This window comes from Puma concolor, chromosome A1, assembly GCF_028749965.1.
Source record: "Puma concolor isolate L17-30 chromosome A1, mPumCon1.1.hap2, whole genome shotgun sequence".
Classification (NCBI taxonomy): Eukaryota; Metazoa; Chordata; class Mammalia; order Carnivora; family Felidae; genus Puma; species Puma concolor.
Window position 1 is genome coordinate 143,013,327 of NC_141667.1, and position 15,568 is coordinate 143,028,894.

The 15,568-nt window shown below is 42.4% G+C and overlaps 1 protein-coding gene across 2 annotated transcripts in view; it reads right to left on the minus strand.

The window, feature by feature from the left end:
• Nucleotides 1-842: 842 nt before the first annotated feature.
• Nucleotides 843-15,568, minus strand: part of HSD17B4 (hydroxysteroid 17-beta dehydrogenase 4) — an 89,517-nt gene continuing 74,791 nt past the window's right edge. For both annotated transcript variants that reach the window (XM_086705691.1, XM_086705698.1), the window contains exons 23-24: nt 7,002-7,129; nt 843-1,238 (exon numbers count right to left, since the gene is read on the minus strand). In XM_086705691.1, coding sequence (XP_086561817.1) covers nt 1,149-1,238; nt 7,002-7,129 — 218 coding nt within the window. In that variant the 3' untranslated portion in view covers nt 843-1,148. The remainder of the gene's footprint in view (nt 1,239-7,001; nt 7,130-15,568) is intronic.

Consider the following 15,568-nt stretch of genomic DNA (forward strand, 5'->3'; position numbering starts at 1 on the left):
GTGCCTTTGTGTTCCCCCACTGTGCTAAGTGTTCCAATTCCATGTTTCTGAGACCGTTTCCCTTGATCCCTGAGCCTCCTGAAGCGAAGTGCCAGGCCACACTCCCCGAAGCCCTATTTGGTCCCCCAGCTCCTGAGCAAGTCAACAGCGGTCTCTGAGCACACTCGTCGGCCCCAGGTCACAGTCTGTCAGTAGGGCGGGCCGTGATCAGTGACTGGTTAGCGCAGGCCAATGCTGACGGGCACCAGAGTCTCCTCTGTTCTCTCTCTGCCTCCTCTGCTTACCACTCTCCACCCAGGCGTTGATCCCCACATCTCCAAATATATTCCTGCCCAGAGATCTCCACGTCAAAGCCCGGTGGCCAGGGAACGCAGCCCGTAACAGCCCTCTCCGCACACATGTTCTCGGCCGCACTCCACAACTGGAATTCACTCCATCTCCGACCTCGGCATCCCACTTGCTGGTCGCCTCTGCGGCCGACCCATCAAAAGGGCATCTCCTCGGCACACATCATCCGAGTTAAAATGGTGGGGAAAACACCAGTGTGACAGCACTTGCCTGTGACCTATTTCTGATTTGAGAGTACTGATTAAACAAGAAAATTCTTATGTTTGGTAGATTTACAGGCATTCTATGAAAATAAAAAAATTTCAACAAAACCGAGGTGAGAAGAAGGAAAACTATTTGGGAACATAAAGACCTTTTTCCTGCTTTAAAGCAGAACACTGTCATAGCAAAGTATGGAAAAATAAGTGAATACATGTGACAATTCATGTTAAAACTGGGGTATCAATACATTAGAGAACAGAATTTAGCAAAACAAAGTGCAAAAGACATCAATGTGGCTTTCCTCATTTAATGTTCCTTTCCACTTATAAATGCTATCACAGTTCTAAAGAATTGGGAGAAAATTTTTTATTATGAAGATATAGCTCTAAGAACGGAAAGATAATTACATGCTAGCTTATAGTTCATTGTAAAAAATAATTATAACGTGAAAAGTTAGTAAAAAATTAAAATCTGAAAAGTTATCTAAAGTCTGAAAATGTTAAGCAGAGTCCTCTGTATCTTGGCTGTGATCACTTTTGCATATCTGGGAGAGGAGAGTATTTAATTTCTCTATTCTTATTAATAAGGTGGTGTGTCCTTCACAGCTTGGCATAGTCTTTAAGAATCATCTGAAGCTTCTGGCTCAGCAAGATGTTCCCTCTGGCCTTCAGTCTGCCACTGAAGAATGCCTGGAAAGGAAAGCGGGACAAAAGAGCGCCAGACTTTATCATGTTGCATTTCCTTTCTTTTTTGAAAAGATCACTGTTCACACTGAATACAATTGAGATAATACCTCTGGACGACAAAGGCAACTTTTATCTAGCAATAATACTTTAATGATTATAGATAGTACCCAAATTCCTAGATACCTAAGGAATCAAACAAACAAAAAGACTCCTTGTGTATTTTGGAAAACCACAGAATAATTTATCTGAACTGACAGATCTGGGAGTTCTGTGTCTCAACCCACACTTGGATGTCGTTCTATGTTCTTAAATGTGAATTTAAGACCCTATGAATATAGGGCTTTGCTGTAGTCCTGACAATAAAAGTATTTCTTACTCCTTGAAAGAGAAAGCCATGTAATGACAAAACAACACCGTGTAACTAAGTAGCAAATCGGCCCTGTGCTGTAGCATCAGAAGGGCTGGGTTAAAATCGAGGCTCTGCCACTTCCAAGCAAGGTGAGCCTGGGCAAATTACTTAACCTCTCTGAGCTCCAGCCTCCTCATCTACGGGGGCATGACAACAGTACCTAAATAACGCAGCTGTGTCGCTGAGCTGAACGAAATAGTGTGTCAAGCACTTAGCTTAGCGTGTGATGTGCAGTAAGGGCCTATCAAACGTGTCATTATTACCAAGTGAAGGCTGGAGAGTTCGAACACTACAGAATCGCCTGTGGGCCTGGCCTGACACAGAGACTTGTCCACGTTCCTTAAGTTCACCCTCGCTGTCAACTTCCCTCGCAGTAAGAAAACACATACATCAAAGTTCATACAGCTAATGGGGAAATAGTATATAGACTATGAAGTGAAAAAGAAATCCCTAGGTTTTTAGATAGATGGAAAAAATGTAATATCCATGTATTCTTACCATTACAAAGCAGCCTAGGAATACAGTCTCACCTGAGAAGCCAAGCCATCAGCTTGCAGTGAGCCTGTTTCCTGCCAGTCGACAGCTGAGAAAACTTGAGAGCTGTAATAACCGGCTCAAGGCCACAGCGCCAGCGAGAAGCGGGGCTAGGCCTTGAACTCACACGTGTTCTTCCTCAACACAGCCTCCGGCTTATCAACATACAGCAACTTGATCTTAGAAGCAAACCCTCATCAACTGGAGGGAAAGCCAAAACTACGCCAACTTCTTATCCCAGAAAAAAATAAAGGGGAACTCATTCACAATCAGGATCAACTGCGAGGGGTCCAAACAGGAGCCTGGGATTTCAAAGCTAAGACTGCTTTCGTGGGGCAGTGACAGGCGCTACGCTCCGCGAGCCTGGCAGAGGGGTCAGTACCGAGACCTGCCTGCTGGGGTCCAGCTCTGAGACGGACATGCCACCGAGGATCAGAACACCTAATTCCTTGAAGGAGATACACCAAAGCCAACGAGGACGGGTGTCGTAGAGTAGAAGAATTCCGTACAGAGATCTCTGTCCCTATCTATTTCCTTAGGATAGATTCCTAGAAGAAGAAATACTGAATCATGACACAACCACGCTTGCCCATCACCAGCGTGCAAACTGTGCGGCACAGTATGGAACAATATGGAACATTTAACATTTTCGAGGGAAATACAGGGACATCAATGAAACACAACTCTTGCTTGGACCTAATCACTTAATAAAGGGCTGTTAGGTATTTCTCTGAGCCTAGGGGTGCGAGGCAAAAAGTACTGAGACCACAGGTTGCCACGAAGGAACAAAGTCTGAAGCCCTCCCACAGTGCTTTCCAGAAAGACTGTACCCAGTTTATACTCACTCCAGCTACCTGTGAGTTCTCTTATCCCAACTGTAACAATACTGTTCATTTTAACCTTTGAAAATTTGAGGCAAAATGACATCCACTAATTTGCATTTTGTGGCTACTGGGAAAAATTAATAGTTCTTATGTATCTAAGTCATTTCTATTTATTGATTACTGGACAACTTTTGCTAACTTTTTTCTATGTGGTGTTTTCCAGAGCGTTGCAGAGGTTACTGACACCACTCTACCGTGTATCGTCGTTGTCTGTGTTATTTCCCCAAGGTTTATGGGACCACCTCGAGGAGTCCGACAAGTTGGCGTTTTCAGTTTCCCCATGGCCTCAACTGCTACTGGTGAGCTCCTGTTCCTGATTTTTATCCTTGCTTTCATCTGCTCAAGTATCAGTGAGGGCCCACAGTATGCTAGGCGATAATCTAGGCAGGAAATAGGTTATCTTCCTCTGTTCCCATGGAACTAACATTATGGTAGGGGAGTCAAAAAATAAAATGTAAGCAAGTAATTAAAACCTGTTATAAACACTAGGAAGGAGAGAGCAGGATGCTATCTCACATCCTCCCTAACAGAAAGGAACTACTCTGGATGAACTGAAGCCAGCTTTGCCAAAAGCTCAGGGGACAAGATCCAGAAAAGGCAACGGCACAGACACCAAAGCAGTAAAAGGTGATGGGAAGAAATGGAGAAAATGAACAATGTGAATGACTCAGCATTCTAAGTGGGAGACAAATGGTGTGGGCTGAAGCGAGAAAAGACGAGCAAGAAAATCGCCACGCAGGACATGGGAGTTTGGTAGTCTGGATGTCATCCAAGGGCAAACGGAAATCTTAGGGAGGTTTTCAGGTAGGGCGACCAATAATCTAATTTACATTTTTAAACGGTTCCCCTGGACCCTGTGTGGAGAACAGACTGGTGGAGAGACAAGTTTGGAAGTAGTAAGACCAGCCAAGAAGCCATAGGAGTAAGCCAGCAGAGATGCTGGAGGCTTGGATCGTGGTGGTATCTCTAGCGGGGAAGGTGGAGGATGAATGTTACGATATATTATGGAGAAAGATCAGGCAGAATTAAGGACGAACAGAATATAGAGGTATAGAAGGAAGCCAAGACAATCCTTACATTACCAAGCATATTAACTTGTATAGATAGATGGTAGTGCCATTTACGGAGACAGAAAAGACTGGGGGAGAAAATGAACTCATGAGTTCTATCTTAGATGACGTCAGTGAGAGATGCCAGTAAGACCTCCCATCAGAGGGTCAGGTGGAGAGATGCCGACAACACTGTGGAACTCAGAGAAGACAAGTCGGACATTTAGATCTGTGAGTTGTCAGCACATCCAAGGCTTTAAATACCATAGGATGGAGGAACGCATTTGGGGAAAGACGTTACTTAGAGAAGAGCCCTGAAATGAGCCCTGAGAAGCACCAAATTTAATGGGTGGGGTGGAAGAAGAAGACAGTAAAGGAGATTAGGAAAAGCCAAAGGTACAGAAAGCAAAACAGGAGAATATGGTGTCAAGAAAGCCAAGGGATGACATCATTTCAAGAAGTTGGTTAACTCAGTTGAATGCTAAGAAGGGCTAAAGCAGACTTGGAATGCAGTAAAAGATAATCAGAAGAGAGATGAATGAACAAGGGGTCACTTGTTGGAGAAGCCATTTTTATGAATCATGAGGGAAGGTACCAAGGTCAACAAGAGTCGATGGCAGAGAGAGAAAGACTGTATATACGAGGAGATGCGGTCTCTGATGACTGAAGACTAATGACCTTAGCACTGAGGTTGGGGAGAAGGTAACAAAGCCAAAAGGCTTCAGAAAAACTCTGATATTAATTAGAATTTCTCAAAGGATTATCATTAAGAATAATAAGTAGCTAGGTTTCTGTTAAGTTTTTGCTTCTGCTTTTATTTTTTAACATTTAATCCCATTCCGTCTGGTGGTAACTTAGGTACATGGAGTGATGAAAGCACTACCATTTCCTATGCCACTGCCCAGTGCCATCCACTAAATGATCCATTCACCCCCAAGGGTCTCGTATTCCTGGCAATTACAAAAATGTTTCCCTGATCCTACATTAAATCTTTATATAAGGGCACCTCAAATGTAACACGTCTAAAAAAGAACTCCTAACGACCCACTCTCTGCCCTGGAGTCAATTTTCCACTCAGCGGCCAGAATGACCTTTCAAACTCATGCCACAATGGCTTCCTATCACACACGAGATCTAGACTCCTTGCCAAGACTGCGAAGGTCCTGTGCAAACCAGCCCTTGCCCACTCTCCCCCTCCCCCCTCCCCCCCTCCCAGTGCTCTTCACCTGTCTCCTCACAGTTAAAGTGCTTCAGTAAAGTCCGGCTACTCCTGCATCAACACTTCGTGTCCTTGGCCTCATGGTTCATCCATGAGCACTCACTTTGGCCAGTGCTCTGTCAGGCCTTTTTGGACAACCCCATCTCAAACAGTTCCCCTAGCCTATCACCATCTAATCCAGGGGCCAGCAAACTACAGCCTGCAGGCCAAACTCTGAGGCCAGTTTCTGGAAATACAGTTTTACAGTTGGAACACAGCCCCATTCATTTATTTCCATATTTTCTGTGGCTACTCTGACTCTACAGGGGCAGAAGTGAGGGGATGCAGCAGAAACCATCGGGCCCACAAAGCCTAGAATGTTCACTAGGTGACCCTTTACCGACAAAGTTTGCCAACCAGTGCTCTGACCCATTACTGTGCCTTATTTTTCTCAATACCTGAAATTAGATTTTTTTTCCCTTCCACTCCAGAACTAAGCTCAAACGGTAGGGGGCACGGTCATGTTGAGCCACACCTAACGCCCGAATCAGAGTTAAGTGCTAAGTAAATTTCTGGGAAGGAATCAACTGAGGTCAGCTGGTGCGAAGCACCAGACTGAGCTCTTCGTATACATTATCAGGTTTAGTTATGACTATTGTTTGGGATTATCACAATTATTGTATTAACTTTATCGTTGAGAACACTAGAATTTAGAGAGTAAGTGACAGCGTGGATTCAAACTCAGACCTATCTCATGTCAAAGATCGCATTTTTAACACTACACTAATTACTGTACAGTTCTTTTTAAATTAGTCTTTCTATCCAGGAAAAGTGCACTTTCTCAGGTATCCAAATTGCTCCTTGTAAACTTGCACAACTGTTCTCACATAGGCTTTCCTTGTTCGGCAAGTCACTGGCATTTTACAGTTTGCGTTGTGATTATAAACAACTTTTATTTTCAGTGACATCCTCTACTTGGGTTCACTGCTGTGTGAAAGCTATTTTTTAATAATAATTGAATATCCAACTGCTTGCTTGAAGCCCTTCATTCTAATAAATAGTAGTTGATTCTCTTGGGATTTCTAGCTACATGATCATGGTTTGAAAGTAACAAGTTTTTCTTCTCCATTCTAATTGTTACATCAGTTTCTTTAATTTTGCGTCTGTGGTTTGGCCAAAAGTCTCAGAACAATATTAACTAATAGTGATCTGAGAGGGCAGCCTTGTCATAAGCATTATTTTCCAGGGAAAGGCCTCTAAATGTTTCATCTTATTAAGTAAGACACCAGCTGTTACATTCTATCCTTCTATTTCCAGTTTTCAATGATGATTAAGACAACTTATTAATCTTCTACATCAGGAATGAATTTCTAATTTCAAAAAGTATCTAGTAATGCATGGTTTTTCACCTCTGAATTAATGACAGAATATATTTAAAGGTCTAGATGTGGGTTTTATATTGTTCTAGTCTATGCTGAAGAAGAACGTCACCCCCAAATTCAGTTTTAAAAGGTGTTATTTGGAACTCCTTTAAAAATATATATGATCTGTCAACCCAGATATTGATATCAACTGTGTCTTCTTCAAAGTTGTAAGGAACCTGTCTTATAAATCAGCATTTGGGAGTCAGCTGAAAACTGCAATTGTCAAATAGGAAGCAATGATGATGAATGGACGTGTTAGGAACATTACCTTCTGAGGGTCAAGCTTGCCCAGGACTACCTCCATGAAATCTTCGTCTGAAAGTGTGAAGGTCGTATCTGCAGAGCCTACTGCAGGGCCTTGATAGACTTTTCCAGAACCATTTTTTAGGTCAATAGCTGTCAAAGATAGGAAGAGAGCAACGTGTGTTATTTTTTTTTTCTTCACAACAGGAGAGTAAAATAAAGCAAACAAAATGCAAACATATTTATAGTTTCCAAGTTAGTGTGGCGCTTTCTACATTACACGTTCTCTGTCATTTAGAAAAATTAGAAAATCCTTTATTTTTCAAGATGTCTTTTTTATAAAGAAGTTCTTCACAAGAGTAAAAATCAATAATAGTTTCACTTCACTGAAGAAGTATATACAACAGAGACATTTTAAATGTGAATTAATGTAGAGTAAGATAGAAGGAAGCTAAATTGTTGGTGGTTATATGGTTAAGGCCTTTAGGTTCAAATACAAACTCTATAGTCAACAAAGGAAGAAAGACGAATTTTAAAACAGGTGCATGCTGGATACACCTGGGTGTCTCAGTTGGTTAAGCATCTGACTTTGCCTCAGGTCATAATCTTGCTGTTTGTGGGTTCAAGCCCCGCATCAGCTGTGCTGACAGCTCAGAGCCTGGAGCCTGCTTTGGATTCTGTGGCTCCTGTTGTCTCTGCCCCTCTTCTGCTCATTCTCTCTCTCTCTCTTTCTCAAAAATAAATAAACATTAAAAAAAAAATTTAAACAGGTGAATGTTAGTTCGGTTGGAGGAAGGAAATACACAATCTAGTCACCTTTTAAATACCTATGTTCATCAAAGGTTCTGTCATAGCAAGATAGTCAAAACAGATGTGTAAAAATGTTCTAATTTGTTGCGTGTACTTAGTATTTATTTACAAAATATTTCTTGCCCTAATTGTTGCAAATAAACATTAAAATTAACTTATTTTCCAGGGCACCTGGCTGGCTCAGTCGGTTAAGCGGCCGACTTCAGCTCAGGTCATGATCTCATAGTTCACGGGTTCGAGCCCCGCACTGGACTCTGTGCTGACAGCTCAGAGACGAGCCTGCTCCAGATTCTGTGTCTCCCTCTCTCTCTGCCCCTCCCCTGCTCTCTCTCTTTCTCAAAAATAAACATTAAAAAAAATTTTTTTTTCAATTTAACTTCTTTTCCCTTAACTGTTTTTGACAGAAGTATTTAAGTATCCCAGAAAAAGGCGGGTAACTGGGAAAACTATGAAAAATTACCGTCATTGCTCCCTATAACATTTATAGAGTTGAATACCAAAGCCACAATTTACGAAGTTTTAAGTGCCTCCCATGTGACTGAGACCACCATCCCCTCCTCCAGTGCCAGCCTCCGGAAGGCGCTTTCTCTTGCTACAGCAAAGGAGCTACAATCCCATCACAGTCCCTAAGAGTGTGCACAGAGCTCCCAGCTTAGGGCCAAGCTACACGTGCATGAGGAAAACCCAGAGTGCTTAACTACCTCCTGCTTAGCCCAAGACCTGCTCCAGAGGGGAAATGGTATCACTCCAACTCTTCAGAGTACAGAAGCTGGCCAACGAAGGTAAAACAAGAACTCAACGGAAAGTCACCTTGGGGAAGAAGAAGGGCAAGGAGAAGAGGAAGTTTTTGCTTCGTACACTTCGTTCACTCACTCCACTGCTGAGTTTCCACTACGGGTGTCAGACAAATGCAAGGTACTAGAAGTCACGTGTGAAGAGCAAAGGCTCTGTTCTTACTGGCACTTACCCATGACATGTGTGTTCTCATGTACCGCTTGTAGAGTTAAACAGAAAGAGAGAAAAAGGGAGGGAGTCAGGAAGGGTGGGGAAGGAAAGGGCGGGAGAAAGACTCTAAACTCTAAAAGGCAAACCTCTGGCGTTCAACAAACAACCTTCATGATGTTAATTCGTCACAAGTGAGTCTAAAAGCCCACACCAGTCCTGCTCAGGAACATTAGTGGGCCGCACACATCTTAATGCTCAGGTGAGGAAGGAAGGCTCTGAGCTAACGAAGGTTCTTATCTGTCCGCCTGCCCTCTCACTCCCCCTGGTTCTACGCGCGGCTTCACAGCCATGACTCTTGGAAAGCAATACGACTCTCTTCTGTGGAAAGCTAGAAACTAGGACTGATGAAAGAGAGGAGGGCTCAGAAAGGGAAGGTTCTTAGGGAGTATGGGGAAAGGATTGGCATGTCCAATTCCAAGGTGGCTCAGGTCATGGTCTACAATATGGCTCGTTCAGGAGACTCATCATCCACCACCATTACCTTGAGTTTACATTCACCCACTGGTAAGGTCATGGTTATTCTTACTGAAATGAAGAAACATACTATACGTATTTTCTTTTACTGGTAGCAACTATTTTAAAAGCTTTGTGCATGACTTTAGCTCTGTATTTATATGATCATTAAGGCTCCGAAAGAGTCTATGAAAATTTCAGTTGTACTTTACAACATTTAATGGGGGTGAGAGACCATGCCATTTGGAAAACTGGGGATCTCTAAAGGTCTTGGGATATATGTACCTTACAAATCACAAAGGAGAAGGCAGCTGTTTATATTGATGCCTCCTTCCCTGAAGATTATAAATGCTCTGCTGGAACAAGAATGTCTTGTCTGTATCCCCTACACTTCCTCGAATAGAAAGTACTTAGAAACTATTTACTAACGGATGATTAAAAAAGCACATCGATGAAGCATCTCTATTAAAAAAAAAATAGTAACAACAACAAAATGAAAACTTAAGTTAAAAATAAAGATTTTTGGGGGGGCGCCTGGGTGGCTCAGTCGGTTAAGCATCCGACTGAGGCTCAGGTCATGATCTCACGGTTTGTGAGTTGGAGCCCCACATTGTGCTCTGTGTTGACAGCTGAGAGCCTGGAGCCTGCTTCGGATTCTGTGTCTCCTTTTCTCTGTGCCCCTCCCCCACTTGTGCTCTCTGTCTCTCAAAAATAAATAAATGTAAAAAAAAAATTTTTTTTTAATAAAGATTTGTTTTAAATCACACCATGAAGGACACAATACTTTTGTGCTGTTCCTGCCAAAAACTCAAACTCAAACTAATAATCATGGGAAACATCAAATAAACATAAACTGAGGAACATTCTACAGAATATCTGGGCTCTATTCTTCAAATATGTCAAGGTCACAAAAAACAAGAACAGACTGAGGAACTCATCCAGATTAACAGACTCAAGAGACCTAATAATGAAATGTAGTATCTGATCCCAACTGGACCCTGGACAGCTCTTTCTTTTTCTTTCTTCATTTCTATTATTGTTGTTATTATTCTTTCTATTGTTACTCTTTTGCTATAGAAAACATTAGTGGGACGACTGATGAAATAATAAAGTCTGTAGATTAATTAATACTGTATCAATGTTAACTTCTTGATATTGAGAGTGGTTCTATGAATAGATAAGAGACAGTCTTTGTTTTTAGGAGACGCTACTGGACTATCCAGGGAATAAAGGACACTGTATCTGTAAGTTTCAAATGCTCTCAAATGCTTTAGAAAAATGACAATATGTACGATGAAAAAAAATAGATCCAAAATCTATAAAGAGCTCACCAAACTCCACACCCGAAAAGCAAATAACCCAGTGAAGAAATGGGCAGAAAACATGAATAGACACTTCTCTAAAGAAGACATCCGGATGGCCAACAGGCACATGAAAAGATGTTCAGCGTCGCTCCTTATCAGGGAAATACAAATCAAAACCACACTCAGGTATCACCTCACGCCAGTCAGAGTGGCCAAAATGAACAAATCAGGGGACTATAGATGCTGGAGAGGATGTGGAGAAACGGGAACCCTCTTGCACTGTTGGTGGGAATGCAAATTGGTGCAGCCGCTCTGGAAAGCAGTGTGGAGGTTCCTCAGAAAATTAAAAATAGACCTACCCTATGACCCAGCAATAGCACTGCTAGGAATTTATCCAAGGGACACAGGAGTACTGATGCATAGGGGCACTTGTACCCCAATGTTCATAGCAGCACTCTCAACAATAGCCAAATTATGGAAAGAGCCTAAATGTCCATCAACTGATGAATGGATAAAGAAATTGTGGTTTGTATACACAATGGAATACTACGTGGCAATGAGAAAAAATGAAATATGGCCTTTTGTAGCAACGTGGATGGAACTGGAGAGTGTGATGCTAAGTGAAATAAGCCATACAGAGAAAGACAGATACCATATGGTTTCACTCTTATGTGGATCCTGAGAAACTTAACAGGAACCCATGGGGGAGGGGAAGGAAAAAAAAAAAAAAAAAGAGGTTAGAGTGGGAGAGAGCCAAAGCATAAGAGACTGTTGAGAACTGAGAGCAAACTAAGGGTTGATGGGGGGTGGGAGGGAGGAGAGGGTGGGTGATGGGTATTGAGGAGGGCACCTTTTGGGATGAGCACTGGGTGTTGTATGGAAACCAATTTGACAATAAATTTCATATATAAATAAAAAAAAAAAAAGAAACGAAAAAAAAAGAAAAAAATAGTAAAGGATATGGAATACAATCATAATTTGGAGAAACTGAGTGAAAGACACAGACAAGTTCTCTGTACTATTCCTGCAACTTTTCTGTAAGTCTGAAATCATTTCAAAAGAAAAAAGTACAAAAAGATGTTATTAAGATGAATAGCACCCACAGCAAGATGGAAAGCCATTAACGATTTAAGTGATTTTGTGAGTGAGTGAGTGAGTGAGTGAGTGAGTGAGTGAGTGAGTGCGGGCAAGCAGTCAGGGGCTGTGCTGTATGAGGGGATGTGGTCACAGGTGCTAAGGGAATCGAGAGTAACCTGAGGTAGACGCCCCTCCGACACACAGGTCCCCACCCCTGACTGGATGCCATGGTGCTTTCCAAAGGTCATCTCTTCAAGTCTTTCCTGTAAACCCATGAGACGCTTTCGGATCCCAGTCCAAAATGTGGAACAAGCATCCTCAAGCCTGAGTTTATAGCCCAGCTGAGAAACCCTCAAAGGTGAACTGGTTGGTCTGCTAGAAGATGAACACCGACTGTGAAGCTAATAGGTCCTAATGATCAAACGGTGCCACTGAGGATGAGTGTATTCTGATCTTAACAGAACGCCAGTTGCCAAATCCGTATATATCCTTCCACATTCTGGCAAATTTCTAAGGTCCAAAACAAATGACCTCTAATATTTAAAGAACATCTTTGTCCAGACATTGTTACATGGTGCATAATGGATGCCTGGATCTAGTCCAATTACGTAGACTTAGCTCTATACAATTAATTTCAGTATATATATTTTTTAAACCCAAAAAATTTCATTACATAACCAGCAGTATGCAAGCAATAATGCATAGTATTTCTACAATCTTGCTATATCAATGCCAATTCCAATCATGTTCCTATAATGGCAAAGAATACAAATATGTGACAAGAAACTAAATTTCCTTTAGGGGAAAAACAACCAAATCGTTCAACGCCAACCAGCTTAAACCTATCATCAGAACATATTTGTTACTCAGCAACACTGTATCATCACTACACGAAAAGAAGTGGGTCTTTATCAAAAGTTTCAGTAGCATGGCTATTCTACATCTACTAGATACAATCAAACCACAGATAGATTCTTATTTGGAAACAGAGGGTAATATTCATGTCTAGACTTACAACAAATTGCATCTTTAAGATTCCTGGGCCACAGAGTAAGATGCTCACTTTATTTAGACACAAATGGAGACGATGGGGCCATTAGCTACGCAGCAGACAGTCTTGTCGGAACAAGGATCTCCCTCCATTTTCTTCCTGCGTGCCATGAAGCACAGCAGCAAAGCTACTGCCCGGAGTCCCACCCACCATTTCCCTGAGCGTGGTTTCCAAGGCCCTGTCTCAGCTGTGACTTTATTTATCCCATGTTCCCGGCCCACGGTTCCTACCTACCAGCCCAGATCTCAGTCTGCTACAGGTAAGCACCATGGCTTATCCTCTTCTCCCAAACCCCTCCCCTGGCCCACGTTTCACACATCTGGCAACACAGTCAACAACCCCAGCCACACAGGCTCCAAACTCTGGCATCCATTTGGACTCCTCTTTCCTCTTGTTTTTCAGACATTATCAGTAGCCAAGCCAGTCAATTCTTCTTAGCAATAATCCACATATGCCCTCCTCCCTCCATTCCTTCCATGACCTTCAATTAGGTCTTCCTTCCCTTTCATCTGCAATGCAACAATCCTTGTCTCTCCAATCTCTGTATTCAAATTTTCCTGTGTCCCGCCTCTAAGAGTGAACAGCCAGTCTTCTCAAATTTGTGATCTGCAACCTAGCAGGGCACCTGGCACATTGTGAACACTCAATTATTACTTGAACGAGCCAATCCCCCTGTTCTGTGAGAGTTGATGACACCTTCTCCATGTCTCTTATCAATGCTGTTCAGGATTATTGATGGATATGAATAGGCCCCGATTCCTTATTTGTACTCCTCCAAGCAAAACGTGTTTCAGAATTCAGAATCTTCCAGATTTCAGGAAGGAAATACAGTGCATAAAACATGTATCATCTATTATGGAAAAGCTGCAACACTGTAACACTCTATACACAGATACACGATTTCTGTACTCAACTCATTCACACCGGGTGAGATGCGGACAATTATTTGCATCATATGAGTTCCAGTCAGGTTCTGGCATCAGTGAGTTGGAAGGAAAAAGACCTTTCCAGTTTTAGACTTTGTGGTCTCTGGAATGACAGACAGAAGAAGCTGTGTTTTAATTTTCAGGTAAACCCTCTGATTCTTTATCATCCTCTATGCCTTCCTGTCATCTTTCATTTCCTCTGAATTTTTCCTGTTGCTTAGAACAACAGAATGGGATCCAAAGGGTTTAGCAGAACAACTTTTGGCTGGCTTTAGAAATTAACAGCCATGGGGGCACCTGGGTGGCTCAGTCGGTTGAGCTTCCAACTACAGCTCAGGTCATGATCTCACATAGTCCATGAGTTCGAGCCCCGCATGGGGCTCTGTGCTGACAGCTCAGAGCCTGGAGCCTGCTTCAGATTCTATGTCTGTCTGTCTGTCTGTCTGTCTCTCTCTCTCTCTCTGCCCCTCCCCCCCACTCACACTCTCTCTCTCAAAATAAATAAAGATATAAAAAAAAAGATTTTTTTAAAAAGAAATTAACAGTCATAGATGTTATAAGCTATATTGCTTACTTATAAAAGGTTTCCGTGGGATCACCCTGTTCCTGATTATTTCACTCATACTAACTAGAAAATATCCACACAACATGTTATCATTTTAAAAGACAGAAGGTACCAATTTCAGAACTTTAAAAAAAAAAAAAAAAAAAGCAGGTGTGTGATTCATCTAAGACTATATACTCTACATGGCTTTTAGCACTTAGTCAACATACGTGGAAAGAGGCTACTGTGTTACAGGTTGTACTAGAAGCAAGAAATCAAAAATTAATCTGTAGCCCTTTCTCAGGCTTACCCCCAAGGTCAGATGGGAGGAGACACCTAATTATGAACGATCATAACCCAGTAAGATAACTGTGACAAATAAAAGACTGTTCAAAGGAAATTTAGAGATTTCTTTCTCCCGCTAATGTCCATCTACACCCCTGCAACAGAATCCAAGAATCCCTATAAAAGTAAAAAGCCAAAGGAGAACCTTTATTCAAAAGGGTAAAATACCCGAAGGAACAGAACATGAGAACATGGCAAGGCTTTCAACTACATTTTAGAGCCACAAAAAGACACAAATAACAAGATCATTATGTCCTTGATATCATTATATGGTTACATGTTATAAATACTATTTTATACACTATTATATGGTAATGATATGATATATAACATTATTCATTATTAACAGTGAAATAAGAAAAACAGGCTTCTCAATTTCTATCTACATAAAGCACTATGTACGGATTGTAACATTTTTAGTAATATAAAACAATGCTCTGTAATCAAACCATTGTCTCCAGAAGCAGAAATAAGAAGGTCCTAGTGAGCCTCCTCCCCAAAGTTCCTCATCAAGGCCCTGCTTCCGGCTCTTTATGCAGATCCAGCGTCCTCATCCCACATCTCTCTGTTCCGTGTTCTTGGCCCACAAGAAAGGAACGGACGAGCTCTCCAGCCTCTCTGAGGCCATCTCTGCCCAGCGAGGCAGAGGCCACACCGGCCCTCCTGCTCCTGGGTGACGACGCACAACAGGCTTCACGGGGCCTCACCTCAAAGACGCAGATATGGCTCCTCTGCAGCCGAAACCAACCCTGACCCAAGGGCCAACACGAGAACGCAGCTAATTCTCCCGAGATTCAGACAAATTTGGTTTTAAAAGACTCTTACTCTCCCCACCTCCAACCACACATGACTGGGTGATGTCGGGAGTGGCATCGGGACAGCAGGAAGGGGGGGGGGGGGGCGGGAGAAGACAGGCACAGTCCAAGATCTGCAGTTGGAATGCACCTTCTGGGCCAATAAGCCCAAACCCCCGGGTTCTGAGACTCGCACAAGGTCAGTCACTTGTGACGGTCACTCCGGTGACACCCGTGCTCAGCTAAGGTGCAGTGAGGAGCTGCGGTCTTCTCTCCTGTCCAC